At 47.6% G+C, this 27,749-nt stretch overlaps 2 protein-coding genes across 3 annotated transcripts in view; one reads left to right on the top strand and one right to left on the bottom strand.

The window, feature by feature from the left end:
• Positions 1-9,973, top strand: part of LOC105925566 (serine/threonine-protein phosphatase PP1-beta catalytic subunit) — a 28,226-nt gene extending 18,253 nt beyond the window's left edge. The window contains exons 2-8 of the mRNA XM_012861484.3: positions 4,461-4,592; positions 4,675-4,905; positions 7,013-7,117; positions 7,197-7,268; positions 8,421-8,572; positions 8,664-8,798; positions 9,445-9,973. Of these exons, the coding sequence (XP_012716938.1) occupies positions 4,461-4,592; positions 4,675-4,905; positions 7,013-7,117; positions 7,197-7,268; positions 8,421-8,572; positions 8,664-8,798; positions 9,445-9,549 (932 nt within the window). The 3' untranslated portion in view covers positions 9,550-9,973. The remainder of the gene's footprint in view (positions 1-4,460; positions 4,593-4,674; positions 4,906-7,012; positions 7,118-7,196; positions 7,269-8,420; positions 8,573-8,663; positions 8,799-9,444) is intronic.
• Positions 9,974-10,484: 511 nt separating this feature from the next.
• Positions 10,485-27,749, bottom strand: part of LOC105925568 (equilibrative nucleoside transporter 2) — a 31,372-nt gene continuing 14,107 nt past the window's right edge. For both annotated transcript variants that reach the window (XM_036146238.1, XM_036146237.1), the window contains exons 4-13: positions 27,085-27,227; positions 26,854-26,993; positions 26,586-26,720; positions 26,317-26,414; positions 25,481-25,550; positions 23,522-23,682; positions 23,310-23,412; positions 23,142-23,227; positions 17,234-17,433; positions 10,485-12,231 (exon numbers count right to left, since the gene is read on the bottom strand). In XM_036146238.1, the coding sequence (XP_036002131.1) occupies positions 12,120-12,231; positions 17,234-17,433; positions 23,142-23,227; positions 23,310-23,412; positions 23,522-23,682; positions 25,481-25,550; positions 26,317-26,414; positions 26,586-26,720; positions 26,854-26,993; positions 27,085-27,227 (1,248 nt within the window). In that variant the 3' untranslated portion in view covers positions 10,485-12,119. The remainder of the gene's footprint in view (positions 12,232-17,233; positions 17,434-23,141; positions 23,228-23,309; positions 23,413-23,521; positions 23,683-25,480; positions 25,551-26,316; positions 26,415-26,585; positions 26,721-26,853; positions 26,994-27,084; positions 27,228-27,749) is intronic.

A 27,749-nucleotide genomic window follows, 5' to 3' on the forward strand; every position in this document is an offset into this window, starting at 1 on the left:
TACTTCCTCCTTCCACTCCTCACCCATGCCCATATATGGCAAAATTATCATTTCACCGTGTCTGGGCTTATTCTTTAGCTCCTAGAGCCACCGTCAGATCTGAGAGCAGTTCTCTTTATCCCGCTGACGTTTGAACCACCTCACCTGCTCTTGCTGCTCTAAGGCTGCCTTTCTTTCCTGGACACTAGACTCCTGACCTCATGTGGCAGAGGACACTAATCTAGCGGTGGAAGTGATCGGACAGGTCCCATCCTCTCTCTCCCAGCGGGTGCTGGGTGTTCCTGTGGTACGGTTCAGCCCAGATGTTAGGACTCACCTTGCTCATTCCTAGGAAGCTGCATTTAGCTCAGGGCACACTGGGCTTGTTTGTAGCTGGAAGGATCAGGCTTTGTGACGATGAGACACCCGCGGACATACGTGATGATTTGATGTGAGTCAAAGCCAGGATGTGTTTCAGTAAGAGGCGTCTTTAAATGGTGAACTCCTCAGGTGCGTGATGATGAAAGCTGAGGAATGTTTTTTTTTTTCTTTTTCTCCGTGGCAGCAAAGCCCCGGTCCAGGTGGAGCTGCTCAGGTCTGAGCGCTGTGTGAAGCTGCCTGGAATGCAGATTTAGCCGCGGAGGAGGGGGAGGGGGTGTGAGGCACAGCTTTCTGCTCACGTCATGGTAGTTTACTGTGAAGGTGCAGATGGAGGAGGACCCAGGATTCCAGCTGCTGGGGAGGAGAGCCCCGTCTAAGGTTTTTGTCACATAGATGCTAAGGTGACGGCGGCACCGGGATCCCATCAGTTCCTTCAACCCACCACAGGAAGCTTTTATGGGATCACAGCGGGACTAAAACTGAAAAGCTTTCATTTAACAAGAGATCTTAACATCAACGTCTTAATTCTCAAGGTGTAAAAAACCATGATGACCTCCCTGGGCTTTAAGATCACTTCTGGCAGAGACACCAGATGCTCCAGCAGAGCAGCAGTAATGTTGAAGTCCAGACTCTGGGGGACCAATCAACAGACCCTGCTTGTCCTTTTTTTCTTTTTGGTTTATTCTAACTTAGAAATTGGAACCCCTTTGCCTATATTTGCTGTTTAACTTGGCAAGACGGAGAAGAAGCCAGCAGCAGGACCACGTTGAACCGCTACAGGACACTGTGGCCCATTTGAAGCCAAGGATAACGTGACAATTTGTATGTGGAGGTGTTTGGCCAGAGAGACCAGCCTAGAGAGTCATGCTGACATTCCCACTGATTCATAACTGCAGCGCAGCCTCTTTGTTTTTCACACGTTGTCAATGAGGCAAAAGTCAATATAGTGTAAAGCTTTTGATGGATCAACAGAGCAGAGCATCATTGGTGCTGCATAGACTTGTTTCACAGCCACGCCATCCCTTTTTTATCACAGTAAACTTTTTAAGTTCTATTTTGTGATCATAGTAACTTAACAACTATTTTACTCCAAACAAAAGCACTTTTTTTTTTTTTTTACCAAAACCTTTACATTTTTTGCCTACCACAAACTAAAATGTAGTCAAAGTTTAGCATTTTAAAGTAACAATTATATATACACAGTACCACCTCTGTATTTACCAAAAAGCTTAAGAATTTGGTCAAATATGAATGAGATCGCACTGATTGAATGCAATACAAAAATAGGTCTAAATTCTGGGTAAATTATCTTTTCAGTACGCCTTTTTAGCTAAAACGTTGGAACATAGAAAGCCTGAGTATTTTTGACATGGAAATGGAAAATGGTATAGTTCTTACAGGATTCTGCACAAAGTCTGCATATTAACACACAGCAGGAACAGCATTCCTCAAACATGATGGGAAAACCAAGAAAAAACAAGCTATTCTTGCTCATCCAGTTGTCCATATCTTCAGCTGCTCATGCCTGGTGCTCGTGGCTCTGTGGTCCAGAACAGTGGAGATGGATGGAGCTAAATACCGGTAGAAACACCATCACTGGGGGGGGGGGGTGTTCATCTTCCTGCAGGACGGCAGTAAACATGGCGATGCTGAGCTAGTGATGCAGTGGACTGGCTCAGATCAGAGGTCCCGGGGGGGGTCAGAAGATCTAGTCCTGGGCAATGATGTCCTGTCCTAGAGACCAACCAGAAGACTTGCAGCTGAAGCTGATCCTATAACGTATTTACCCAGGTAGCTGAGAGCTTTCTAATGGTGGAAATCTAAAATTCAATCATTCAGTGTGTTTCTCTCCCCTCCACGTTGTGTGGGGGTCGCCTGCTCTGTGATGCGGCACGCTTCAGGATGCGGGGTAGGTGTGCCTAGAGGCTCTACTTCGTCTGGGGATCCCTTTTCTCTGAGCTGCAGTAGTCGCTCCATTCAGACAGCACCTTGAAGGCTGACAATTGGTCTCTCTATGTTGCCATGGTGATCAGATGTCGGTACGGCCTCCTCCGGGGGATGCCGGGACACCTCCGCGCCCGTCAGCTCTGAGTGGTACGATCCGAAGTCAAGGTCACCGGCAGTTTGTGCACGAGTGGAGCTGGGATGGAGCCGCCTGCCCAGAGGAGATCCGTTCACAGGAGCAGCACCGCCTGCCGCTGGTTCCACGTCTCTGTCGCCCCCCCCCACCAGCTGACTGAGCGCCGTCCCGTCATCTCAGAGCTGAGAGGCGGGGTGTAAAGTCACTCAGCAGTCAACACACAGGCAGTCCCTGGTTGGGTGTCGTTGTTGAACCATGTGGGCTCCTGTTTCTCCGTTTGAACAGCAGATTCTCTACTCGGGTTGTCTGATTGTTGCCCTGATCTCTCCCTCCTCCTGGACCCTCTAAATATAGGCCCGTGTCACCTTTCAGTCAGAGAAGGTGTGAACACGGTTGTTGAACGCGGTCCGGGAGGCGAGCTGAGGAGGCCGGTACCGTCTCCAGGCAGAAACACGGCGCCGATCCGCCGGGCTCCTCCTGCACACGATCCTGTCTTCTAACAAAGCCAGGACGTCGTTCTGCTCAAAGCAAAGCGTCCCTCCAGAACTGCCCCGCGTATTAAACGCTGCTGCTTGGTTCCCATCCCTGCTGGTGTCATCGGAGAGCAGCGCTCTGACCCACTTCTGACCCACTTCTGTGGTTCCCCAGCTAGGAGGAGAGGCAGAGCTGTCAGAAGGGTTGGACGTGTCCTTTGTGTAAACACAGCAGGAAGAACCTGGGACCGCTGCAGCCCTTCTGACGGAGGAAAGCGTTAAACGGGTCAAAGATGTGAGAAACACAGCAGGGATATAAAATAAGGGGTTCAGTGTTTTAACTAGAGGCACCAATCGGACTTTTCCCTGCTGACAGTATTTACAGCTTTTCTTTGACACGTTCTGATGTTGAGTCGTCTCATATTTTCTTCTTCTTCCTATAGTGCCGAAACATTTTTGAGGTGTTAATAGTTTTCAATCATCTTCACAAAATGAAGGAATAGCAAGAAAATCTCTATAAATACCTCAACATCAGGTCACATGTCTCTAACCTTCAGTCTATAGAGACAAGAATGAGGATATTTCCTAGTTTTCATGCATTTAATGAATGTGAAAAATCTGTTGTTCTGGTCAGAGTTGTCCAGTTTTGCCAGTTGATCGGTGCGTTTGCTAAAGGGCACTTCAACATGTCCTGTTACTCGCTGCCACCAACATCTTTTTTTGAGAACAGATGATGGGAGAAAATAAAGGAAGTCACCAGTTTGGAAACGCAGAAAGGATTTATTAGCTGTGTTGTTTTTTTGTCTTTAAAATCAAATATCCAGTTTCTTTCTGCCAGGGAAACTAGCTGGTAATTGTAAAGTAATTGTAAGTTCCACTAAAAGCTGCCTTTTCAGTGAGTAATAAAGTTTGGTATGTGGAAATACTCCAAAGCTCTGCTGTGGTGTGTTCTGTCACGGCCTGGCTGCCGTACAGCGCCGCATCAGGTTAGCGCTGCCAAAAGGAGCAGAGTTGGATCTTCCTCATGTTGCATAATTGACTTTCTGAACTTAATGGCACCGCAGGCTGGATCTGATTAGAGCAGCTGATGGACAGACCTAAACAAACTACCTGCAGCACTAACAGAGAAAATGAAAGCTCATTAAAATAAATGATGTATACAAAGAAGATGAAAAATAAATAATCTAGACATTAAGAAAGTTAATTTATCAGGTAAAAAAGCAGCAGCCTGGGCTGAGAGGTCCTCACGCTGCTGCAGAAGTTAACAGACCTTCTTCTCTTAAAAGAAAAAATGTGTTGCACAACAAGTGTCCCTCCCCAGCGCCACCATCGGTACCCACACGGGCTATTTCTGTCTTCCTGTTTACTAAATCCTGTCCCCCATATTTAGCTTCAAGTTCAGCGACAGAGCCGGGCCGGGCCGGGCCGGCAGGGCTCATGTGACGGCGCCGATTAACAGCGCGCTGAGAAACGCAGCCAGTCGCTTCCCTGGAGCCGTTTTCCTCTCCTTGCTTTAACCTCTCCCTCTCTCCCTTCCCTTCCACCAGTGCGAGGATGCCGTCCAGGCAAGATCGTCCAGATGACGGAGGCGGAGGTGCGCGGCCTCTGCATCAAGTCCCGGGAAATCTTCCTGAGTCAGCCCATCCTTCTGGAGCTGGAGGCTCCTCTCAAAATCTGCGGTCAGTCCCGCCGCCTCCCTCCCTGACCGCCGGTGGGAGCGTTTCCTCCAGGGGTTAACCGAGCCTGCTCTCTCCTCCTCAGGTGACATCCACGGACAGTACACAGACCTGCTGAGGCTCTTTGAGTACGGCGGCTTCCCTCCGGAGGCCAACTACCTGTTCCTCGGAGACTACGTGGACAGAGGGAAGCAGTCTCTGGAGACCATCTGCCTGCTGCTGGCGTACAAGATCAAATACCCCGAGAACTTCTTCCTGCTCCGGGGCAACCACGAGTGTGCCTCCATCAACCGCATCTACGGCTTCTACGACGAGTGTAAGCGCCCTGATCCTCAGCGCCGCTTGCTGAAAGTTCTTGAAAACAGCCAAAAAAACACCTTGTCCTTGAAAGTCCTTGAATTTTTTTTGTGGGGTTGAAAGTTCACACGGATGACGACTCATGTGTCATTATTTTACTACCACACGATCTTTTAAAATTATGTTGATTCTGCAGACTTTTAATTTGCTCTTCTTTGTTAGTTGGTAGGCTACGGTTTAGGCCTACTTGCGTCCAATAGGTTACATTCACGCAGTGTTGCCAACTCAGCGACTTTGTCGCTATATTTAGCAACTTTTCAGAGTCAAAGTCAAAAACTAGCTTAATCAAAGATGAAAGTAAGTGAAACAAATTGATATAATTCTGAACATCTCAATGCTGCACTTTTTCCCATAAAATTCCATGAAGCGGTAGGTTAATGTACATCTTATATGTAATGTAGTGTGGCATAGCCATGTACTGTGGATATATATGTAGGCTATGAATATGATCAATATCAATGTAGGCTATAAATTAAGTCTTTCTTGCATTGCTTCTGACCCAACAACTTCTATGCCGTTTAGTCTTTTATTGAATTTGCATTTTATTAAAATATCATAACTTATTCAGCGGTCACAGTAGGTAAATGCCGCCACGTGTGGTCCTTGAATTTGAGGAAATTGGTCCTGGAAAGCCCTTGAAAGGTCCTTGAATTTGATGTTCACCAAGGTGTGGGAACCCTGGTCAGTTCTGTAAGGGGGAAGGAACATTGACCAGACTAAGTTTTCACCAACCTGTTGGGTCAGATTTCAGTCAAACCTTCCTGAGCTTTACGGGGATTTGACGTGTCGAGTCATCAGGGCTGTCCAGACTTTCTGCCATTCAGGTTACACGTAGGCAGAGGTTTTCTTCTGATTTGGGTTTTTTCTGTTTTTTTTTTTCCTGCTAAATGATCAACTAAGCCTGCAGTATGTTACTGGAGCTTAATTAAGTTTAGTCAAAGTAAGAATGTTTTTGTTGAAAACGGATCTGTCCATGATAGTAGATCCAAACCATAAGCAGGATCCTGCAGGTTTACCTAAAAAGGCGTAGAAATGGCTCCGTGTGTGGGGCTGATTAGTTTCTGCTTCGTAGAAACCACAATGAGCGATGTTGCACAAAAACCTGATTTCTGCTCGCTCTTTATCCGCCTGCTTTACTCTTCCTGGTTTAATGACCTGAGCAAACCTCACTCAGTGTTTGTTACTCTGATAAAATCAGAGGAATGATTAAAAAGACGTTTTATCTAACATTTTCCATTAAATGCTTAATCTGTTAGACAAAACCTCTGCCCTAAACATGTGGACAGCGTGTCCATCAACTTCCTGTTCAGGGCGGCTGAATTTGGGCTTTCTTCAGTCGTTGCAGGGGACCGCACAAATTCATTCCAAGGGCCACAAATGGCCCTCGGGCCGCATGTCGGTCAGCCCTGGCCTAAATAAAATCCAGTGCAAGCGTTTTGTTTATAGGGGTGACCAGGGTCCAGCTGTGTGTGATTTCATCCAGCTGTTGAGCCATGGCCTCGGCTGGTTGTGTGGAAACGTTGGTGAACAAGGGGCCACGCAGCAGACGGGTCGGGGAGGTTTAGGGCAGAGAACATGCTGTGAACGACGCACATGCAGCACTGCTCTGTCTCCTGGATATGGAAGGCGTGCTGACCTACAGGTAGCTGGCCGTCCCCCTGATCTGACAGGCTGGACTCAGGGAAATAATGGGTGCAGCAGCCAGGAGGGCCATGGCACCTCTGGAGGAGCTGCAGAGGTCCACAGCTCCTGGCAAGAAGAGAGTCAGGGTTTCTGCAACGACTAGGTTTTAGCCTCTAGGCAAGGCAAATTTATTTATATAGCTCAATTCAGTACAAAGACAATGCAAAGTGCTTTACATGATTTAAAATCTAGCAAAATAAAACAGAATAAAAGCAAGTAGGAATAATAATGGGACATGGTGATGGCAGCATTATGCCATGGGGACGGAGAAACCCACATCTGCTGTCCTGCATGGGAGCATGTGAGGCTCGCCTCATGCAGGGGACTGCTTATTAAGTATAAGGCAGCCTCTCCTCACCAGCGCTGTCGTTGCTCCCCCGCAGGTAAACGCAGGTTCAACATCAAGCTGTGGAAGACCTTCACCGACTGCTTCAACTGCCTGCCCATCGCCGCCATAGTGGACGAGAAGATCTTCTGCTGTCATGGAGGTATTCATCAGCGGGGCGGGGCTGAAGAGGCGTGGGATGTGCTGTAGGGAGAAACACTAAATCATCGTGTCTCCCTCAGGCCTGTCTCCAGACCTGCAGTCCATGGAGCAGATCAGACGCATCATGAGACCCACGGACGTACCAGACACAGGTAGCTCAGCGTACACACGCCCCCACAGCAGCCCCGCTGCCCTGCGGGCCGAGGAGGAGGAGGAGGAGGACAGTTTAGACATGACCTGCCACTTATTCAGCGTCAGATGATTGTCCCTGCTGTGGAGCTCATCTCCTACCTGTAGGAGAAAGCAGCTGCTCTGATTCAGCTGCTGTTAAACAAGACACTTTTCCTGCTTGTTCTCAACTTAATGTTTCACATCGTCAAGCAAATGAAAGTGTTACACCATATAAGCTGAGTAAATACAAAAAGCTGTTTCTAAGCACCTCAATGTGGCTGAAGCCTTCTGTAGAGTGAGCTAAAATTCATCCACAGACGGTAAAGACAAGCTGCGCTGTGGAAACACCAAGCTGGTTAAACCAAACCTGTCTGACCACAAGAAATGTAACTAAACAAGTCATGGACCCATCTGACAAATTTCAGGAACAGAGCAGAAACGAAGCCTTTTAACACCGAGCGGTGTGGAAAGTTCTAGCTAAGGGAGCCACGGCTGGAGCAGGGCAGCTTTCTGGGTGGAAACGGGCCCCATAATGCTACCTTGATCTGAATAGAGCTTTCTTTCAGTAAAGAGAAGTTTTTTTTGTTTTTGTATTAAGTCAGGTGACCCTGGTCTAACGTCTGATCTAAAACCTTTAAGTGTGAAAGCGCAGCAGCAGGAGTGTGAGGGTTAGGCGCGTCATCCTGAAGTAAAATAGACGTAGCTTTTTCTGGACTTGTTTCTCTGCTATCTGCTCTGTGGTCCAAGGTGAGAACGTGACACAGTGGCATCAGTGTTATTCAGCCACATCTAAGCCAAGTGGACAGAGGAAGTGGAGCCTGTGTGTCTGTCTGCTCCCCCTCCTCATAAAGCTGCCTGCTCCTGGCCTTATAAGGCTGCTGGTGTTCAGACCCACGCAGTCGCCGTCTCTCAGATCCTCTTATGGTCTTCATGATGTCTCCGCCTGTGGACCTCGCATCCTCACTCCTGTGTACATGTCGCTCTAAGCATGACTTCCTGTAGCTGTACGAACAAGTATGGGACCCGGGGGCTTTAATGTCATGACCTCCTGTCAGCCACTACCTGAGCTCTCTGCTTCCCTGGCAACACTGAACACGATGGAGCGATGTTTTACTGGAACGTTTCCCCCGCAGGCCTTCTCTGCGATCTGCTGTGGTCCGACCCAGATAAGGACGTGCAGGGCTGGGGGGAGAACGACCGCGGCGTCTCCTTCACTTTCGGAGCCGACGTGGTCAGCAAGTTCCTCAACCGTCACGATTTGGACCTCATCTGCAGAGCCCACCAGGTACCCCCCCCCCCCCCCTCCCCCCATGAAAGGTGCTGGTAGGTTTCTCTACAAAGCTCTGGCTTCACCCCTGTGTATCTGACGCCCCCAGGTGGTAGAAGACGGCTATGAGTTCTTTGCCAAGCGGCAGCTGGTGACCCTGTTCTCAGCTCCCAACTACTGCGGAGAGTTCGACAACGCCGGCGGCATGATGAGCGTGGACGAAACCCTGATGTGCTCCTTCCAGGTGGGACTTCACAGTGACCCTCCTCACTGTTTTAGTTTGGTCAGCCGAACCGTGGAGCTACACCATTAGTGAGGAAGCAGACCGATCACTGTTCAGTTCTGCCAGGAGCTCCATGCAGGAAACAGGAGCTGTTTATGAAAATACTTCCAGCTTTTCATTTTGCTTGATCTGAAGGGGGGGGGGGGGGTGCAGAGTGATTCACATCCTGAAACCTCTGCAGCTTTTAGTGGTTTAAAATCACCATCAGTTATTTTTCTCCAGATGCCTAACAGATTAAAAATGTCCCTGGTGTTAATCTAGAATAATGTAATGAGTCCATAGCAGTTTTAATAGGTTTTCCTTTTTTTAAATCAACAGTTGTGTGTAAAGTAGTGTCTCGCAAAAGTATTCTTACCTGTTGAACTCTTTCACATCCCGGATGACTTCAGTCCATTTCCTAGGGCTGCCTGAAGCTGCAGCAGAAAAGGCAACATCACTCTTCCATAATAGATGTTAGGAAGTTCATCTGGTGTCAGGGTGCAGAGCGTTCATTATGCCGGCTTGTACCCCAGTGTCTGAGTAGTGAGCACACAGAATTATGGACGGGCAGCAGTCAGGTCCACCTGTGATAACCGAGCCCATTGTTCCTCTTCCTGTCTGCTCCCAGATCCTGAAGCCGTCTGAGAAGAAGGCCAAGTACCAGTACGGAGGGATGAACTCCGGCCGGCCCGTCACTCCTCCCCGCACAGCCCAACCTCCAAAGAAACGATGAAGACAGACAGACGGACGGACGGAAAGTGGACGAGATGATACGATTGTCTCCTTTTGGCTTTTCACAACATTAAATAAGAAAAAACAACACTTGGCAGAGAAGGAAACCGAAGACCCGTTTTTAAATAAAACACCCTGAAACCTTTTTTTCTCCTTTCATTTAATCTCTTGAACTGCTGTTGTATTCTCCTTCTTTCTCAAAGCTTTGCCCCCCCCCCCCTGCATCTATGTAACATTTTTAAAAGCATGTGTTTGAATAAGACACTGTCGTTCTGTAGCATATCTTTATATATATTTTTTTCTTTCTTGACAACAGAATGACGGCAGCGTTAGTTTACCATGTCCTTCCTCCCCCGCCTGTACAGACACCACAGGTATTAATGACCGCTGGGTTTTCAGTACATAATAAAAGGGAATAAACCCGACGTTCTGCGTCTTCCTTCCATCGAAACAACTCAACTGGACCTTAAGTCACCTGGAGCTGCACTCAACAACTTTGATTCTATAATCTCACATTTTCTTGCTGTTCTGTTCAAAGCCAGGACAGGATTTTTCTTTGTCACATTGAATTCCATTAAAGTAACATCATTCAAAGGTGAACTTAGATTCAACACATTTCTGGCTTACAGCCTGCAGATAGCCTGAATATTAGAAAAGGCAACCTCCAAGCATTTCCTTTGGTCTTATGTAATATTCTAGCAGGAGGAAATTAAATTTGGGTTTCCTGTCCAAAATGAACAGGAAGAAATTACCTGAATTTATCGTACTGAGGAGGAACTACAGTATACATACAGCTTTTCTGGTGAAAGAGACACTTATACGTTTTAAAGGAAAGCCTCATTTCTCTTTAAATGTTAGAATTACAGAAAGGATCTTTGCACACACCACCTCTTCTGTGACTTTGGGCTTAACTTTAAAAACCACATGACACAGAGGTGCTGGGATCCATTTATTGGCACTCATGGGTACAGAGACACGGCTGCCACGGGTCAGCGGGTCACTCCTTTGCCTGCAACCAGCCCCATGCGTTGGGTTGATGTGGACACTGGTGCAGCAGGAGCAGAGACGACGTACAGGAGAGGGGCAGCCAAAACCTTCATGGGTCATGCATGGAGCCAGGCAGAACCGTAAACCTCCTCCAGAACAACAGGAGTCTGTTTAGCTGGGTTACATGCTTCCAGTTCATCAACTTTAGGGCCGCTCTGAGGTCTAACTGCTGGTCCATTTCACGTTGAATGGATGTAACGGCAGAAATCACCAAAATCAGATAATACACAAGTTTATTTTGGAAAAACCACACTGAAGCAGACGCTGTCAACTGTAATGTGAACATAAACACCTTAAATGGTTTTACAGAAAAAAAAACACTGCTGTAGATTTGTCCGTATGGTTGCGTTAACACCAGGATGCAGCATCTCTGAGCGTTCACCCAGCTCCTACAGCGTCTCTAAAGTCTGGAAAAACAACTCAGGTGGAAGTAATCACGGCCTTTTCCAGACTTTCTATTCCATATTGTATTATATTGACCAAATACACACTCATTCCAATACTTCTGCTGGCCTTTTTCCAAATGTATTGAAACCTGTGCTTCCTACGTCGGTTCTGGCTAAAATGCCAAACCATGCTGTAAATAATGCAGTTTAAACAGAGCCAATGTAGACTGGAATGGTCCTTTATGAGGAGCCAGGTCCAGTGGGCCCATTTTCTTCCACAAACCGAGGAATCGACAGTGAATAAAACCCAATTGCTTTTCATATTTTTGCTATTAGACATAAAAACTCAATAAAATGTGGAGATCTGTGCCTGGCGTTCTTAAATGCAAACTGTTTAGGAGCCCCGTCCTGCAGGCTGGGACAGCATGTAGTCATGGTTGTCTGGACTGTAACCCCACCACCTCACCGGTAAGAACTAAAACTAGACTGAGACAACACCTTTTGACCAGTAGGTGGCAGTATGCGCCTTAGTGGAGAGACTCCATGAATCCAGCAGGTTGAGCAGCCCTGCTGGATTTAGCGTTTGGCTCTCCTGGCCATGAAAGTCACCATCTGACGCTTTCTGATTTAAATAAAAACATTTGTTCACTTTGATCTTGGGTCCGTTCGTGCTGCTGAAGCCGGTCCAGCGACGCACCGCCAGGCAAACACAACGCCGTTCAGTACAAAATGTGTCACGTGAGGTACAAATAGAAAAGTATCAGTAACAAAAACAAAGACTTCTCCACTGAAAGGCCTTACTGCGTCAGAAACGACCTAAAGTCCCCTACGCTACACGCTGAGCTGAGTCAGTTTAACCAACGATAAAAAGCTTAAAAACGCCTCCTAGACCAGATCTTTTTCCAGCCCGTCTGCAGCAGGTAAACAACTCTTCACAGTAACATGCAGACGCCTCGCTGCTATTTGCTGCCAAGACAGGAACTATTTCATGCCCGGGGGGGGGGGGATCAGGCTCTTAGTTAAGGCAGCATCCGACTGATGGGTGGGGAGGGAGAACAGACGGATGCTGAGCCCACGATCAGACAGGGTCCTCCTCTCTGGAGAGGGTGGCGCCGTCCCAGGGTCCGTTCTGGTGGTTCTACACCAGCCTCCGCAGGGGGAAGGACAGGGCGCCTCCGATGGACAGGCCCAGCGCCAGGAAGAAGGTCATCAGGGCTCCTGCAGTCTCTGCATCTTTAGGCTCCACCAATCTGAGGAAACAGGCCACGACAAGGTGCTGTCAGTCAGCAGCTTCCAACGCACGCCATCACCGTCTGCCCTTTAAAGCCCAACACAGCTGATCCTGAGCAAACTTCATGCGTTTTAAAAAAAAGAAACATTTTGGTTGAGTCAGATTTTCAAATTTTCTTTGTATTGTAATTAATATGCTAGACCGCCAAAAATATATTTTTATGTAGGGTGTGTCCTGGTTTGATTCAGAATACATCAGTGGGATTCATTACACATCCTCACATTCTAAAACATCCTATAACATGGGCTGTTGATGCTGAAGGCTAGAGTATTTAATCTGCACATGCAGACAAACAGAACATTAATGAAAAATATACACAAAAAAACCCAGAGAAAAACAAAGACTGTTTTCATTTAACCTCATAAATGAGGTTAAAAAACATTTAACAATATAATTTGACTTGATTCCATTGTCACGCGATCTACACCATTTGTTCCTGTAGAGTTTTAGATTTAGAGTAAATAGAAAGAGATTTTAAATCATTTCATTTATCTAAGGGAAAACATGACGCAACTGTCAGGTTCACATTTTTGTAGAACCTGTAGTTTCGCCTCCAGTCACGACTATCAGGAAACTTGTAGAATCAAGAAATCCCAAACAGAACCTGTCTGACCACATGAAGTTGGCTCCATTTTTTTATTTTTTTTTATTTCATTTTTAGACAATGCAACACCTGATTCTCAGGTGTAAAGAAGCGGCGAGAAACGACGTTTCACATCCGTCAGGGAGAGCCTTTATGAACAAAAGCAGAAAACAGCCCACAGTGGTGCACTTTCACAGGAGCTGCCTGAATAACAACATACTCTGTAGGTGACTCATCCAGGAAGTACTAAAATCACCCAGAACCGCTAAAGCACTGCAAGCCTCACCTACTGTCAGTATGACCAAACTCTAAAAAAGAAAGCGAATGGGCAAAACGGCTGCCAGGGGGGGGGGGGGGGGGGGGGGGGGGGGTCCAAGACCCAAATCCCAGCCAACTAAAAAGAACACTGTCCTGAAACATGTCTGTGATCAAACAAACTCCAGAAAATACTCCAACTTAACGTCATTAGCAGATTTTAACGATGGCACAACCAGCTACTGGGTCTAGGGGGAAGTTATTTCTGGACCAGTGCCTAACTGGGCTTCTTCTGAACACCATGGGCAAAAAAAAAAGAAGCTTTGGGCAAATTGTTAAACTTTGGACTGCTTTTCTCAAAAAAAATTTTAGCGAGTTTTCATAGGGAAATTCTATCAAAATAGCAATGATGTGGCAGAAAAGTAAAAAACAAGTTCACACTTTAACAAAATACCGTTCCCTTTGTTTTGAAATGTCTGGATTCTGTTGAACCTGATCATATCAGTGATTAATAGCAGGGCTGTCATGCGTTTGAAATAGTTAATTGAGCTTAATCTCATAAACTGCCTGCAATTAATCTCTATTAAATCAGATCTCCAGCCTTTCTTATGGTGCGTTCACACCAAACGCGGTGTGTGGGAAATGTCCGGCCGCACCGTGCGCTGTTTGCCGCGGTGCATTTCACACGCCACCTTCACTGCCCTGTTCAAGCCAACAGGGCGGACCCGGATTTTAGCGAGCGAGTCACGGTGCTGCATTTAACGGGGAAAGCTGGAGGACGGCGAGAAAGCAGAGCCAGAGACTGACAGAGCAGCGGAGCGGCTGACCTGGTCCTATGAGAGGACGACGGTTGATGAATGCGCTCCTTCACCGTGCGTCACAACAACCAGTCCCTGGCTGGCTGCTGCCGCGCTCTGACTAGGGCTGGATGATATAGAAAAAAACACCAATAAAATAGAAGGGGGCGGAGCTTGGTGACAGAGCATTTCCTGGGTGTTTGTGATTGGTTGGGAGGAAGTAATGACTGTGGTATTAACCTACATGGCTAGAATGCATAAGGAAAGAAAACTTTTATTCTGTTGAACTTTTTATTGACCCTTTTTTCTATCATCAATAAACGTCTATCGATTGATATATATTGTTATTGAAGTATCCTCCAGCTAGGGCTAAAAGTTCAGGTTTGTGAACTCCAGCTAAAGTCACGGCTCCATCTAACCGTGTGGATGGCACCACTTCAGCGCTCCTGACCGTGCCTTTTGCACAGGGATAATATGCCTACCTCCGCTCAGACCGCCTCAACCGCGTTCGGTGTGAACGTGCCAGAATTCTCGTTATGAAATGGGGCAAAACTGGTCTTTACACAATGGTTTATTATTATTTAAAGAGGACACCGTGCACACATTCCTCACAATAAACAGGTGCTGACTTCTAGGCTCCAGCCACTATTGATTTATTTACACTGAACCAGCTGTTCAAACAAACTACTTTCTGCTGTGAGAGCTGCTGGCTTCGTACTGACAACAATCCCAGGCAGGGAGAGCAGCTTCTGGAGCGGCCCACATGTGGCAGAGGCGTCCCAGTCCTTCCTCGCAGGGTGGGCCATCTCCCTGTGTGCTCCTCCACGCTGCTGGGGACAGTCCTCCACACATGGAGGTGGCTGTGTCCAGTACTCATCCTCCTGATCACATGGAGACTCCGGGACCAGCGTGACATCTGCCCTTTTTCCTGGGTGGCTCAGACGCATCCTGGTCCTGCTGTGCCGGCCTTTGTCCCTCCTTCAGCAAACCACGGGTCAGGCGCCACACCTCAACCTTTCCTGGTCTCCTCAGACACTTGAGCTCTTCAAAGCTCGGATCAAACGCTGTGGCAACCCTAAGCCAAGTAAAGTTCACCTCTTCTTTGCGTTTCTCCGTTTGTGTTCTGCCGCGCTCCTTAAACCTAACCATACAGGCTGGGTCTTCCTCAGAGACCTCCGGGACCCGCAGCAGGAGACACAATGCTGGCAGCACTGCTGAGCAGGAAATAAACTTCTCACAGCTCTAACTAACAGTCATTAATCAAAGGGGATTGGTCAACGTCCTAAATGGGTCAGGACCTCAACTGATCAAACTATTTTAATGCTGTGTGAGAACAAGAAATGTTTCATTGATCTATATAGAAAAAGTGTTATTTTGTGTTTAGTTAGTTCAACAACCTATGTTGGTAGGCTACTCATAACTTGTTACAGTTGTCATCACGCCATGATTAGGGATGTGACCTTTGTGTCCAGGTTAGCCCCTCTGGTTTCCTGATATCATTTTGTGGGGAGCCTGGAAGTAGTGCAGTTGTACGCTAATGGTGTGTTCTTAGTTGTGCGTTCTACGCTTTTAACGTAGAAGGCAGGGTTTACGCTGCGTTTGGGCGGGAAACTGTCAAAGACTGTTGCCAGACTGCCAACTAGCAACCCGGCACGGGACTAGGGAGCTTTTCACGCCTTAAAAGATGACACTGCCTTTAGTATTTGGTCAGGTTGTCTTTGACAGCAGCGTGTGTTTGAAGAGCTCAAACATTTAAGTGCAACAACAAAAAGCAAAAACAGAGCAAATGCTATTTCACAGTATGCTACGACAACGTGGCAGTTTTTAAAATCCTTTCCAACGGTCCGTCTGCCTCCTCTGGTAGCTTAGCTGCTGGTTGCTGCATCCAGATGTGTCATTTCATATTAAAGCTTTTGACCAGGTACATTTCAGCCGTCAGGGCCAAACTGATCTGCACGGAGGCTTTTACAATCAGTGCAGGTCCTGTAGCATAAAGTAGGCGTCGATCCCACTGCTGATTCAACCAATCAGACTCTTGAGTTCATCACACCAAGGCCCTCAAGCAGGCCTGGGTAAGGTCAACATATGTACACCCTTTGATTGGATAGTCAGAACCAGCATGCTGGTGGCAAGCTCCATGAGCAACAAGACAGCCGTTATGATTTTAGAGCCGTTTCATCAACCCACAGATGCTGACGGGGGAGAGGACGTGGATTTGGCTGCAGGCTTGCTGTCACAGCTTGTTTCTGGACGGATCTTTTAGGTAAAGCAGGACATCGTTAAGTGAGGTCAGGATACTTGGGAACAACAAGCCCGTCAGGACCAGGAAAAGGATTTGTGCGCTACTGTCACTCCACTGTCTACCAGTGGTGTCCCGGCTCACAGGATCTGAGGAGAACTATTGCTGGGAGCGGTCGCTGTTTGCCTCTGGCTGCCACGGTGTCTGTGAATCTGACCGGTCTAACCAAGGCAGCAACGGCGCACCAGAACCGCGTCGGACTATGACAAGGGACGGCGCTTCCCAAATCCTGTGGGGAAACTAGAGTGGATCTGCAACTGAGTGAGCAAGGTGTGCAGGGAAAACAATCTCCACAACGGAAAGGTGCAGAAAACCGGAGAAATGTGAAAAAGACAGGTAGACTGTTGTTTTGGGGGGCCAGCAGGAACTTTCATTTAGGAGACATTTTGGCGCTGGATCCAAAAGCAGAGCTTCTTTCCCTGATTGCTGAGAGCAACAAGGATTTACATTAGCACCTATGCACCAAAGGTGTTTGAAGGGATGGGAAGAGAGATCAGACGAACGGTTCATAAAAGGCTGGTTGTCTCTGTTATGGTGGATGAGACAGCAGACGCAGCTCACACTGATCCAGTGTTACACAACAAGCAGCCTGGACTCAGCATCCGCCTGGACGGCGACAGAAGGACTTCTGGATGGAAGTGAAACTCACATAATCTGGAAATAAAGTACTTGAAACCTTCATGGGGAATGATTTTTGGTGAGTAATGCACTCATATTTAACCAAATACTGCAGTTCTATAAGGTTATCATCTTTTTTTATAGGAGACTTGTGGACTTCAGGTTTGCATCTTTAGCAAATACCCTTCTGGCTACAGGACACATCTGCAATGCACCGACTCCTTCTAGTGTTTCTGCATACTAAGATGTTTTTATCTCAACAGCTCGTTCATTTAAACCGCTTTAACGTCAGAATATCAGGGCACAAACCCTACGACGGCTGGTACAGTTGTGAACACTGCATGTCATTTCGTGGGGCAGACTGCGGAGTGAGGACCGCAGCATGAGACCCTTCCTCCCTTCTACTCACTGTGGGGCGTAGGACATGGAGAGGCACACAAAGTAACCGCTGGACACAGAGAAGAGCGCCATGATGACGGTGAAGGCGGCGTCGTGGGAGAACCAAACAGGAAGGTAGGAGCGCTTCTGGACGTTGCAGAGCATCAGCAGAGGGACGAAGACCACCCTGGAGACCACCAGCAGCGGGAACAGACGGGAGTCTTTGCCAGGCTGTGGGGAGAGCGGCAGACGGGGGTTAATGCACAGCAGCGGGAGAGCAAACGGTAAAGCCAAGCCAGCGCGCGCTCCCTTTATTATGAAAGACTGACTTTGCTCTAAAAGTTCCACCTGACCCACCTAAGCTGGAGTGACAGTGGCTGTCCTGACTGACTGTGGACCACAGGAGGGATTTAAATGCGTCGGCGTGAGGACACGGAGCAGTGGGGAGGAGATGAGACCATCTGGCCCAACAGCACCATCACAGATGGGTCCCTCACCTCCCACTGATCGACTGGAGCGGGAGCCAGCCTGCTCCCAGCGTTAAGGTTTAAATGAGGCTGATTCCTGTCAGGGACACGGGTCTGTGGGGTCATGTTCATTACAGAGCACGTCCTACAGAAGCGTCAGGGAGCATCCTCTGGCACATTTTTTTTTTTTTTTCTCCCAGTGTCCTGTCTAGCAATATGGCAATAGGAATTGATATCTCAATGCCAGGTAGAGCTCGACAGATTTTGCTTTTACAAGTGGGGCAAACAGCTTTCGCCATAGTGCTCCACTTGATTTATGCTTGTAAATAGCTTTATTATGATTCCTGCAAGGAGAATTTCAAATTATATGGACATGACAATGGGAGAGTAAAGGAAGAACAAAAAGTGAAAGAAAAGAAAAAAAAAAAAAAAGAGTAGAGGTGAAAGAAAGAGGAGATAAAAGGAAGAGAATGATAAAACGTCCTCTGTCTGCTCCATCACCTGGAAAGAGACACAAAAAGAACAGCACAACCAACAGACATAAAGCAACAGATACACTCGAATAACACCTAGATGCCATTACTAAATCATATATATTATTATGTAAGCTGACATGTGTAATGTGATATTTGAAAAAAGAAAGTGAAAAAACATAAATAAATAAATAAATAAATTATAAGATTACTGTATATAAGTGAACACTTAATACCTGGGACCCAGCACCAGTGGGAGATGTGAAAGTGCACTAGTTTAGGTGAAGATTATCCAGAAATAGCTTGATAGTGATTGTGGAGAACCGAAGACCCACCTTCCCCGAGCACAGAGGCAGGCGTCAGGGGACCCGTAACCCCGGACTCCCAAAGGGGTCCCTAAAGCAGGTCGCCCAGGAGGGGCCGACACAGGATATCTGCAACCCCTCCCCCCAAGGGGAGGAGCAGAGACGACCCCGAGGAAATCCCCCAGCCACCGCAATGCCGACGCCCTCAAGAGCCGCGGAGACGAGCCCGTGGGCTCCGCCGGCAGCTAGCCCCGCTGAAGTGGTCCCGGCCATGGGCCCTGAGGGCCAGAGGCCCCAGGGGCGCCCCGCCCCCGCGACGAGGGCCCCGGCCGCCCCCCGGGGGGCCAGGCCCCGCGAAGAGGCCGCCGGGAGTGGGTCGGCGCACGCCCGGGAACCCGCCCCAAACCCGAACCCAACCAATGCGCCAGGGGGCCAAGGCGCCCGCCAACGAAGTGGAGGAGGGCAGGACGTGGGGGGATGGGCTCCGCACCTAGCGGAGACTTGAGATGTTCTTGGGAGAGGGAGCGGACCACACCCATACCTGAAAAAAAAAAAAAAAAAAAAAAAAAACCTCATTCACCCCATCCCTCCCTTGTGCCCCACTCACCACACACAAAAAAAAAAAAAAAAAAAAAAAAAAAGACGCTGTACACACATTCCCACATAACACTCACATCCAACACTGACCAAAGGGGGGGGGGGTCACCCCAAATCGACTATACGACTGCCTGTGCCCGACCCCGGGCCCCGGCCCCAGACCAGACGCCCCCCGGACCGGGCCCCCCCCAAGAGGGCGGGCCAACACGACCCGCACGAGCCACCCGGCCAGAGCCCCCCCTCCCCCTAAGTACCTAATAAACCCCCTCCCTCCCCCCACCTTACCCTTGCCATCCCTGCCCCCCGCCCCCTGGGGGGAGCAGAGGCATCAGCCCCAGACCTGGCAAGCTGCTGACTGCACACCGCAGCCCCCCGCCAAGACCCCGGACACAGTGGCCCGCACCTCCTCCAGGCCCCAGACTCCTTGCCGCCATCGGAGAACGGGGGTGTGCAGAAGACCCCGACCCTCCCTACGCCTGCTCAAATGTTGTGTTGTTGCATGTTGTTCTCAAGTGCGTTTAAAAACTGGGAGCGCCGAAGGGGATGCACGGCACAGCCCACCCCCCTTTCGGAAGGTAGCTGTTGCCAGCGCACCCCCTCCGTGTGACTGCCCAGAACCCTCAATGTCTAAGTGGGAGAGGAGGTGAAGGGAGCCGTCCGAGGTGAGGCCCACACAACATAAGCCCCCCCCCAGACGTCTTCCCCCCACTCCCCCCTACCATGGCCTATATGAGTGTGCGATGTGAAAAAATGTTTGAAGTGAAAGTGTCTAAGATGCATGATAAAATTGGGGAGAGGGGCGTCACCAGAAAGTGGCAACCTCCAGTAACGCCCCCTCCCTCATGACCTACATGTGTGGCGGCGTGATGGAGCAGGCAGAGGGAGGAGTCCGGGGATGGGGAGCAAATGACTGGGAAGCCAACCCAGGGAGCCAGCTCCCCTACTGACTCCAATAGGCACCCCCGCTCCCCGAAAGCCCCACCCAGAGAAGGGGGCCTCGCCAGCGGCACCACCGTAGCCCGGGGGCCAGGGAGAGGCCGCAGGGCCCGCCAGCCAACCACCCACCAGGACCAACACCTCTACCTCCCCCAGCCCGCCCCCCATGCCTACTGTATTTAACCCCCCCCCCAAAAAAAAAAAAAAAAAAAAAAAAAAAAAAAAATTGTTAATAATAATAATAATAATAATAATAATAATAATAATAATAATAATATATAATTAATTAAATAAATTAATAGGATGGGGGACCCCGGCCAGCCAGCCCGCACGAGCCATCCCAAACCCCACCCCCCAGGTGAAACCCGCACCGGAAGACGACACGGACCAGGACCGTGACAGGGGGCCGGACACAAGCCCACCATAACGTCAATACATGGTTTACTAAAAGAATCAAATGACAGCAATAATTTACTTTTAGATTACTTAGTTTACATACAACTGGTTTAAGCCGATTACATGAAAAAGACAAAAAAATTGTTAGATTTTTTTAATGTGCTGTATAGCGTGTTTATGTCAGAGTAGGGGTCCTGCTGAGGAAGAACTGAGGGACATGTATATCAATTTTTATTACCATAAAATTATTCAGATGTTGTGCAGTGACATTTAGCACAAGCATGTGGTTCTGGTCAGCCTCTCTTCTCAGTCTGCTCCAGGGCAGCTGAGGCTACAATGTAGCTCACCACCATCAGGGGGTGAATGGGTGAATGACTGACCAGTGTGAAGCGCTTTGGGCTCGTCGGACTTGATAAAGCGCTGTACAAGCACAAGCCATCTATATATTGCTGTAGTCTTCAGGCCTGCACTCATATAGAAACGTATAAACAGAGCTGCTTTTCAAAAACAGGTAGAAGAAGAAGGCTGGTCAGAAACCAGCAGCACGGCAAAGGACTCCAACTGCAGCTGCTAATGCCAGCAGAGCAACAGAGCAACAGAGCAACAGCGCTCCAGGAACAAACAGCAGGTGTAGCGCTTAAAAAAAACAACCTAATTGATTGAAAAACGGCCTCTACGATCCCAGATAAACAAATGCCAAAAACACAAACAGCTGACATGCAGCAGGAGAAACAAAGACGCACACCGCCACCTGCTCCACATGTTAACCAGTGATGCGCTCCGATCAGCACCTGGCGCACACAGAGTGGGACCGTGTGACGCCGTCTCACCACAACTGCTAAATGGTACAAAATAACTTGGTTTACTAGCCTGTATTTTATTTTCTGCGCTGCATAGATTTGCTGTTTGCGCTGAATCCAGATGCGGTGTGTGATTCTGCACAGCTTCGAGGGAACGGTGTCAGTAACCGATCCCTCCATTGACCAGAACAAGGAGCGCTGGAGCTGGTGCTGCAGGCCCCTCTGGGTCATGACCCTAAATGCACATTGGGAACTTTAATCCAATCACAAGTTGGCTTGAAGTGTTTAAATCAAGCATGAGAAAGACGCTTAATGATGGGTAATGTCATTACTCATTCTCTCTCAGCAGTTTTACTCCAGGTCTCCCAGATCACAGGTTCTCACCCAGCATTAACAAAGCTGACAGCAGAGTAGAGGTAAGGTAGGAGGTGTGCACCATTACCAGCTAAAAACAAGCAACACTCTGGAGCTGCTGTTCTCGAGTCACAATGGAGACTCAGTTAGGGCCGGTTCACTCGGCAGGATTTGCAAACAGTGGATTTTCAGAGATTTGAGAGACGCCACACATAACCATAAAAAGATGGTAGATGGATCTCGTACAGCCCGTGCTGTCATGTCAGACGGTAAACACAACACACAGAAACAGATTTCACTCGGCATCATTCAGATGGGAAATCCTGTGATTCCTCTTGAGATCAAACGTGAGTTCAGAGTAAATAAAAATGGACGACCAGGCGATAGTCTGTAGACGGGCTAAAACACGTCCTTTAGGTATCGGTTATATTTTTAAAGTGGGTTTGCCTCCACATGGAAGAGAAGAGAGTTGCATCGGTGAGATAATCTACTTTTATTACTTAGTTTAGAGAGTTTATATAATCATACATATAACCAGAAACTTTCAGGAATCTCACCGCAGCATTATGTACCGGTCAAACTGTTTGAGACATAGACTTGCTTGTTGGTTGCACTTTATGTTCAACAAGGATTGATGTCCAACTCAAATAGCTATTCTCTTGAATAATAATATTCTGATCAATAAAAACAGCTAAATTTCTTGTTTTAAATAGTCATTGTCTACAAACATCTTTATCTACAGGGCATTTTCGTGGCTTGTGGTTAATGCAGTCAAATTTAGGGTGTTGTAAACAGAAAGTCAAATTTAAATCGTAATTATGTCTGAAATATATCACAATTTAGATTTTTGGCAAAATGCTACAGCCCTAGTTTATGGACTGATTTTAACAGAGAAAAAGCATAATAAAAAGGAAAAGTGTTGATTACAGGAGTGGAGATAGTGTAAACGGGGAGCTCTGAATGTGACATGGGGGTGAGCTTTTTTTGCCCTCGGGGTTTCCCTCACCTCGCTTTCTGATTGGCTACACGTTCACATTCAATCATTTGTCCTCAGGGGACACCACACCCGCTAGAATATAGAGACAAAACAATCCAGCATGTTGAATATCCCCAATTTGAGGTCAGAGCGGTCTGACATTCTACCAAGTGGACCAGCTCACACCACACACGGCAGGAATGTCTCTGAAGATTATCTTAAGAGACACGGCGAGACCGGGGCAAAATCAGGCTAATTATCCTGCCGTGTGAACCAGCACACAAGGAGCCCTGATTAGATGAGAGCACTCTGAACATCGGCACAGAGAAACATGGTGGCAGCATCATGCTGTGGCTACGCCGCCACCGGGTACAGGGGAGTAGGTCGGACCGACTGACCAAAGCGACATTTGTTAAGTCAGTCCTCTAGAATCCTATCAGCAGTCTAAGAGCTCAGTGGGCAGCAAAGATGACTGATCCAGCATGCTGCAGCGGTAGCATCTGTTTGGGCTTTAATACAAAAGAAGAAACTAAAGGTGTAAAAGGTTGAAGCAAAGTGCTGGAACAGGCTCAGTAGGATGTTCTTAGGCTCATTGTCTTCCAGTGACTAACGGCTGAAGTGTGTTGAAGGCTCACCCAGTGGATCAGGGTGGTGACGGTCCGGCCCAACCAGTCGTTGATGTTGAAAACCAAGAAGCAACACACAGCGATGAAGTAGCGCTCTGAGGAAAATGCGACAGGTTAGCTACTTCCTGTCGAGTGCGGCCCAGGTCTTCTGTAAATGGGGGGGATGCTCACTCTTACCCCATTTTCCTGGGAAGGACGTTTGGACGTCTACGGTGATGGCGGGGAACACGGACAGAGTGACGGAGAAGACAAACGTCACACAGAACGCCATCACCCAAATCTGAAAAACAAACGATTGATAAGTTCAGAGAATCTAAAGGGAGAAAATAGGAGCTCCTCAAACCAGAATTCACTGACAAAACATCTGATCTCCATTTCTACAACCTCACCTTCTTAAAGACCTCCAACACGGAGGCCTTTCCTGCAGGATCCCGCGCCTGCCTAGTCCCTCCTGGACAGGCTTCCCCCTCGGCCTCACTGCCAGGCTTTACATCCGTTAGCGAGCCGTTAGCGTGGCCGTTTAGCTTCAGGGTCTCCACGGGGGTCCCATCTGCAATTTAAACCAGTGCAATGAACAACCTACGTACAGAACCTCGTTAAAGTCTTCATTCCCCTTTAACATTTTCACATTCTGGACCCAAGTAGGGGTGTGTGTCCTGTGTGCCGATGCTTTGAAGCACGTGGTGAGTGATCCAGGCCGATTTTTTGAGAAGATACAAGATACAAGGAGCAGCAAAACATTGCTTTTTCTATTGCATGCATTAATCTATTAGATGGTACTGGTGTCCAACGGAGGTCATCCCTCCTCTGGAAACATTTCATCTCCTCAGCCTCATCATCAGAGGCCTCTCAGACTGAGGACTGCACATCAGCACCTCTACCATAGAGTAAAGGGAATGGAAAGAAGGGTTTATCCCAACTTTTATACACTTACTGTTGCTTTTCCGGCTCCCCGCTTTAACTCTGCCCTGTAAAAGCATGTTTTCTAAAGCAGGTGAACTCATCGCAAAAAGAGGAACTGCCTAAAGGCCAGCACATAATAAATGTAAGAGGTTGTTCCTAGGCATGGTTACAAAGTGACAAGCACATTCATGTCACAATCATCTGTTTGTTTCCACTTTCTCTGACATCATATCCAGAGTTTATTGGCATCGCAGACACCATTCATTTATTTATTCAATTTAAAGCTTCACCCGCCTGCATTGCCATTATAATCCGCCTTGTTTTACTTTATTTTGATTGATTTATTGTCCACTTGATGGCACAGTAGACCAAATTAAGCATCGTGAAGCTGCAGCGCTTCAAGAAACTTCATCTTGCCATCATTACCAAACAGCGGGTCCACTTTAGTCCCACACTGCTTATTAAAATCTAGTGCAACCAACTCCTCCTGAATACTAAACCTAGTCCATCTGTGTGTGATTTAGTCTCTGTATAAATCTGTAAATGCCTCAGAGGATTGGTAGAGAACATTAGAGCATATGACGCCATCGTTAAGACCAATGAACGCAGCATGGAGTTCATGGAGAACAGTGAGAAGTTTAGAGCAGGGTTAGGTTAGAAAATATCTGAACATCTCCCAGAACTCTGGTTAATCCATCGTCTGTGACAAACATGAAATAAAAACCACGAGTCAACTGGGAATCTGTGGCAAGCCCTGAAGGCTGATGTTTCTAGAAGTCCTTCATGACTAACAAAATGTTGGTTTCTGGGTGAGGAGAGCTGGCATTGACCTCACAGCAGCAAAAGCTGCGTCCACAGCACACTGACTCTGGGGGCTGAATACAGATGCACACTGCACCCATTTGGGTTTTAATTTGTTTGACCACAAATCTTTCATAAATATGCACCACTGTATGATGGCCTGTCACACTGAACGTGGCTCTAATGCAGTTTAAGGTTGTAATGAGGAGAAAAAGAGAAAAAGTTCTCAGCTTTTCCCAAAGCACTGTGCGAGTAAAGCATCTACTGTCAAAGGAACAGCTTTAAATAAAGCGTCTAGCTAAACAGTCAACGTCAGTGGATGCACCTCGGGGGCTTCAAGCGTAATGGAAAATCAGAGAGAGAGGGACAGAAATGCAACAGCCCCATCTTTGTCTGGACGGAGCCTGTAATTGGCTAAATGGAGGGTCAACAAACCTAACGAGATAATGTCCCACTGAATAGATTTGATTCAGTGGGACTGTGAAGCAAAGAATCGGGGGTCTCAGTGGAGAGCACACATTTACACAGTTAAACATTTACAGACAAACGTTAGACTGTGTCAGCCGTGCTCAGGTTAGAGCCCAGTCACATTAAACAGAGCGGGGGGGAGCGACAGTTTAACGTAGCCGCCCTTCAAGTCTTACCGTTCAGCAGCTTGTCTGTGGTGCCCTCCTCGTATTTGCCGCTTCTGTTCAGGTAATACTGAGCAAACTCCTGCGGGGAAACACCAGAGGTGATAAATGCAGATGGAATCTGGAACAAGTAAAGACAACTAGGGCTGAACAATTAATTGCATTTTCAATATAATCGCGATTTAAAAAAAAACGCAATTTCCAAATCGCAGAGTCTGCAATTTTTGGCTATGTAACAATTAGGGAATTAGACACGTCCATTAGGTGTCAGTAAAATGTTTAAAGTGGGTTTGCCTCCACATGGAAGGGAAGACAGTTGCAGCAGTGAGATTATCTAATTTTATTACTTGTTTTAGAGTTTGTATAATCATACATAGCATTAAGTACAGATCAATCAGTTTAATACATAGACTTGCTTGTTGGTTGGACTTTATGTTCAACAAGGATTGATGTCCAAATCAACTAAAAGCTGTTCTCTTGAATAATATTCTAATTAATAGAAACTGTAAACAACGACTATTTAAAACAAGAACTTTTAATAACATCTTTATTTAGAGGCCATTTTTGTTGCTTGTGGTAAATGCAGAGAAAAGTCAAAATTGCAATTTTTTGCATTAAATTGCAATATTAAGAAAAAAAAAAAAATCGCAAATTGGATTATTTTCCAAAATCGTTCAGCCCTAAAGACAACCACTCTAAACGGTCGAATGGCAAGTTTTACTTTTCTAACGTGTAGTGGCATCTAAGGTTAAGTTCTGGGGGTTCAGATCCAGCTTGATCTAGCAGAGGGAGCTGGTGTGGGACTGTCAGGAGGACGGGGGTTATTATGAAGATGGGCGGTGACTGACCAGGCGTGGCAGCAGCAGGTAGCTGAACAGAGTGATGAGGGTCCCCACGCAGGGTGTGATGAAGTACCCCAGAGCTGCAGACTCTGAGTCCACGTCACCTGTAGAACAGGAGGAGCAGAAGACAAAGCGCTGAACGGGACTCAGCATGACATACATCCTTAGAGAGAGAGAGAGGAAGATCTCTGTACTGGTTTAACAGTCTCATCAGGAGCTCTGTTACTAGGCAACTGATGGCGTTTTGTGTGCATGCGGGGGTGGGGGGGGCTCACTGGCTAAGGACAGCAGCATGGCGATGGCAGCGAATGTCCCCGCGAGGCCCTGGCCGCTCATGAAGACGGCGCTGTACTTGAGAGGCAGCAGCCCCACCAGGCCGAACAGGCTGCCCTGCAGGACGGCGCCGAACGCTGCAGCCGCGACACCAGGAGGAAGAGGAGGAGGAGGAGGAGGAGGAGAAAGAGGAGGAGGGTTAGAACAGGAACAAAGCTGGTGCCGCCCACTTTTACGCCGCCTTACACGCATGGAGTGGAAGTGACTTACAGTTGATGAACCAGATAGTCGCCATGGTGACTGAGAAGAAGAGATCCTGGTCCATATCCACCTTCACCAGCACCGCTGTGAGGATGAAGAGCAGCAGGATGAAGACGAGGCTGCCGGCAATACGGATGGTCCCTGAGATCCTGAAACACAAGCGGTCAACACACGCGGACGTCACAGCGAGTCAGAGCGGCAACGCGCCGCCGTCCAGGAGCACCGCCCCGCTTCACTGACCTCTGGTAGAGGAAGGAGTTGAGGAAGGTGAAGAGCAGCAGGGGCAGCTGGGACAGGAAGGTCATCCAGTTGTTGAAGTAATACTCTTTCTGCTCGGCCGTGCCGTTGCTCAGCTCGGTGCTGTTGAGGCGACCTTGGAAGTACTGCAACAGAAAACAGGACAGAGGTTAGCAGCCGGCTGCAGGCAGATCAGCAGCTTCATTTCTGAGTGAAATGATATTCGCCGTCATCATCAGGTCACTGCTGGACTTTCACCGAGCCGACCTAACATCATACAGATAGACTTACGTTGTGAGTACGGAAAGTATTCAGAACCCTTTAAATTTTTCACTCTTTGTGTCATTGCAGCCATTTTCCAAAAAAAAAAAAAATAAATAAAAATGGCTGCAATGACAAGAAAGACAGCACCTGAGTTAAATATGAGTGTCACAGGAAAGGGTCTGCATACTTATAACCATGTGATATTTCAGTTTTTATTTTTTAATAAATTTGCAAAAATTTCTACATTTCTGTTTTTTCTGTCAAGATGGGGTGCTGAGTGTACATTACTGAGAAATAAAATGAACTTTTTAGATTTTTGGAAAATGACTGCAATGACACAAAGAGTGAAAGATTTAAAAAGGGGTCTGAATACTTTCCGTACCCACTGTAGATAAACTCTGATC

The sequence above is a fragment of the Fundulus heteroclitus genome, chromosome 14 (genome assembly GCF_011125445.2).
Source record: "Fundulus heteroclitus isolate FHET01 chromosome 14, MU-UCD_Fhet_4.1, whole genome shotgun sequence".
NCBI lineage: Eukaryota > Metazoa > Chordata > Actinopteri > Cyprinodontiformes > Fundulidae > Fundulus > Fundulus heteroclitus.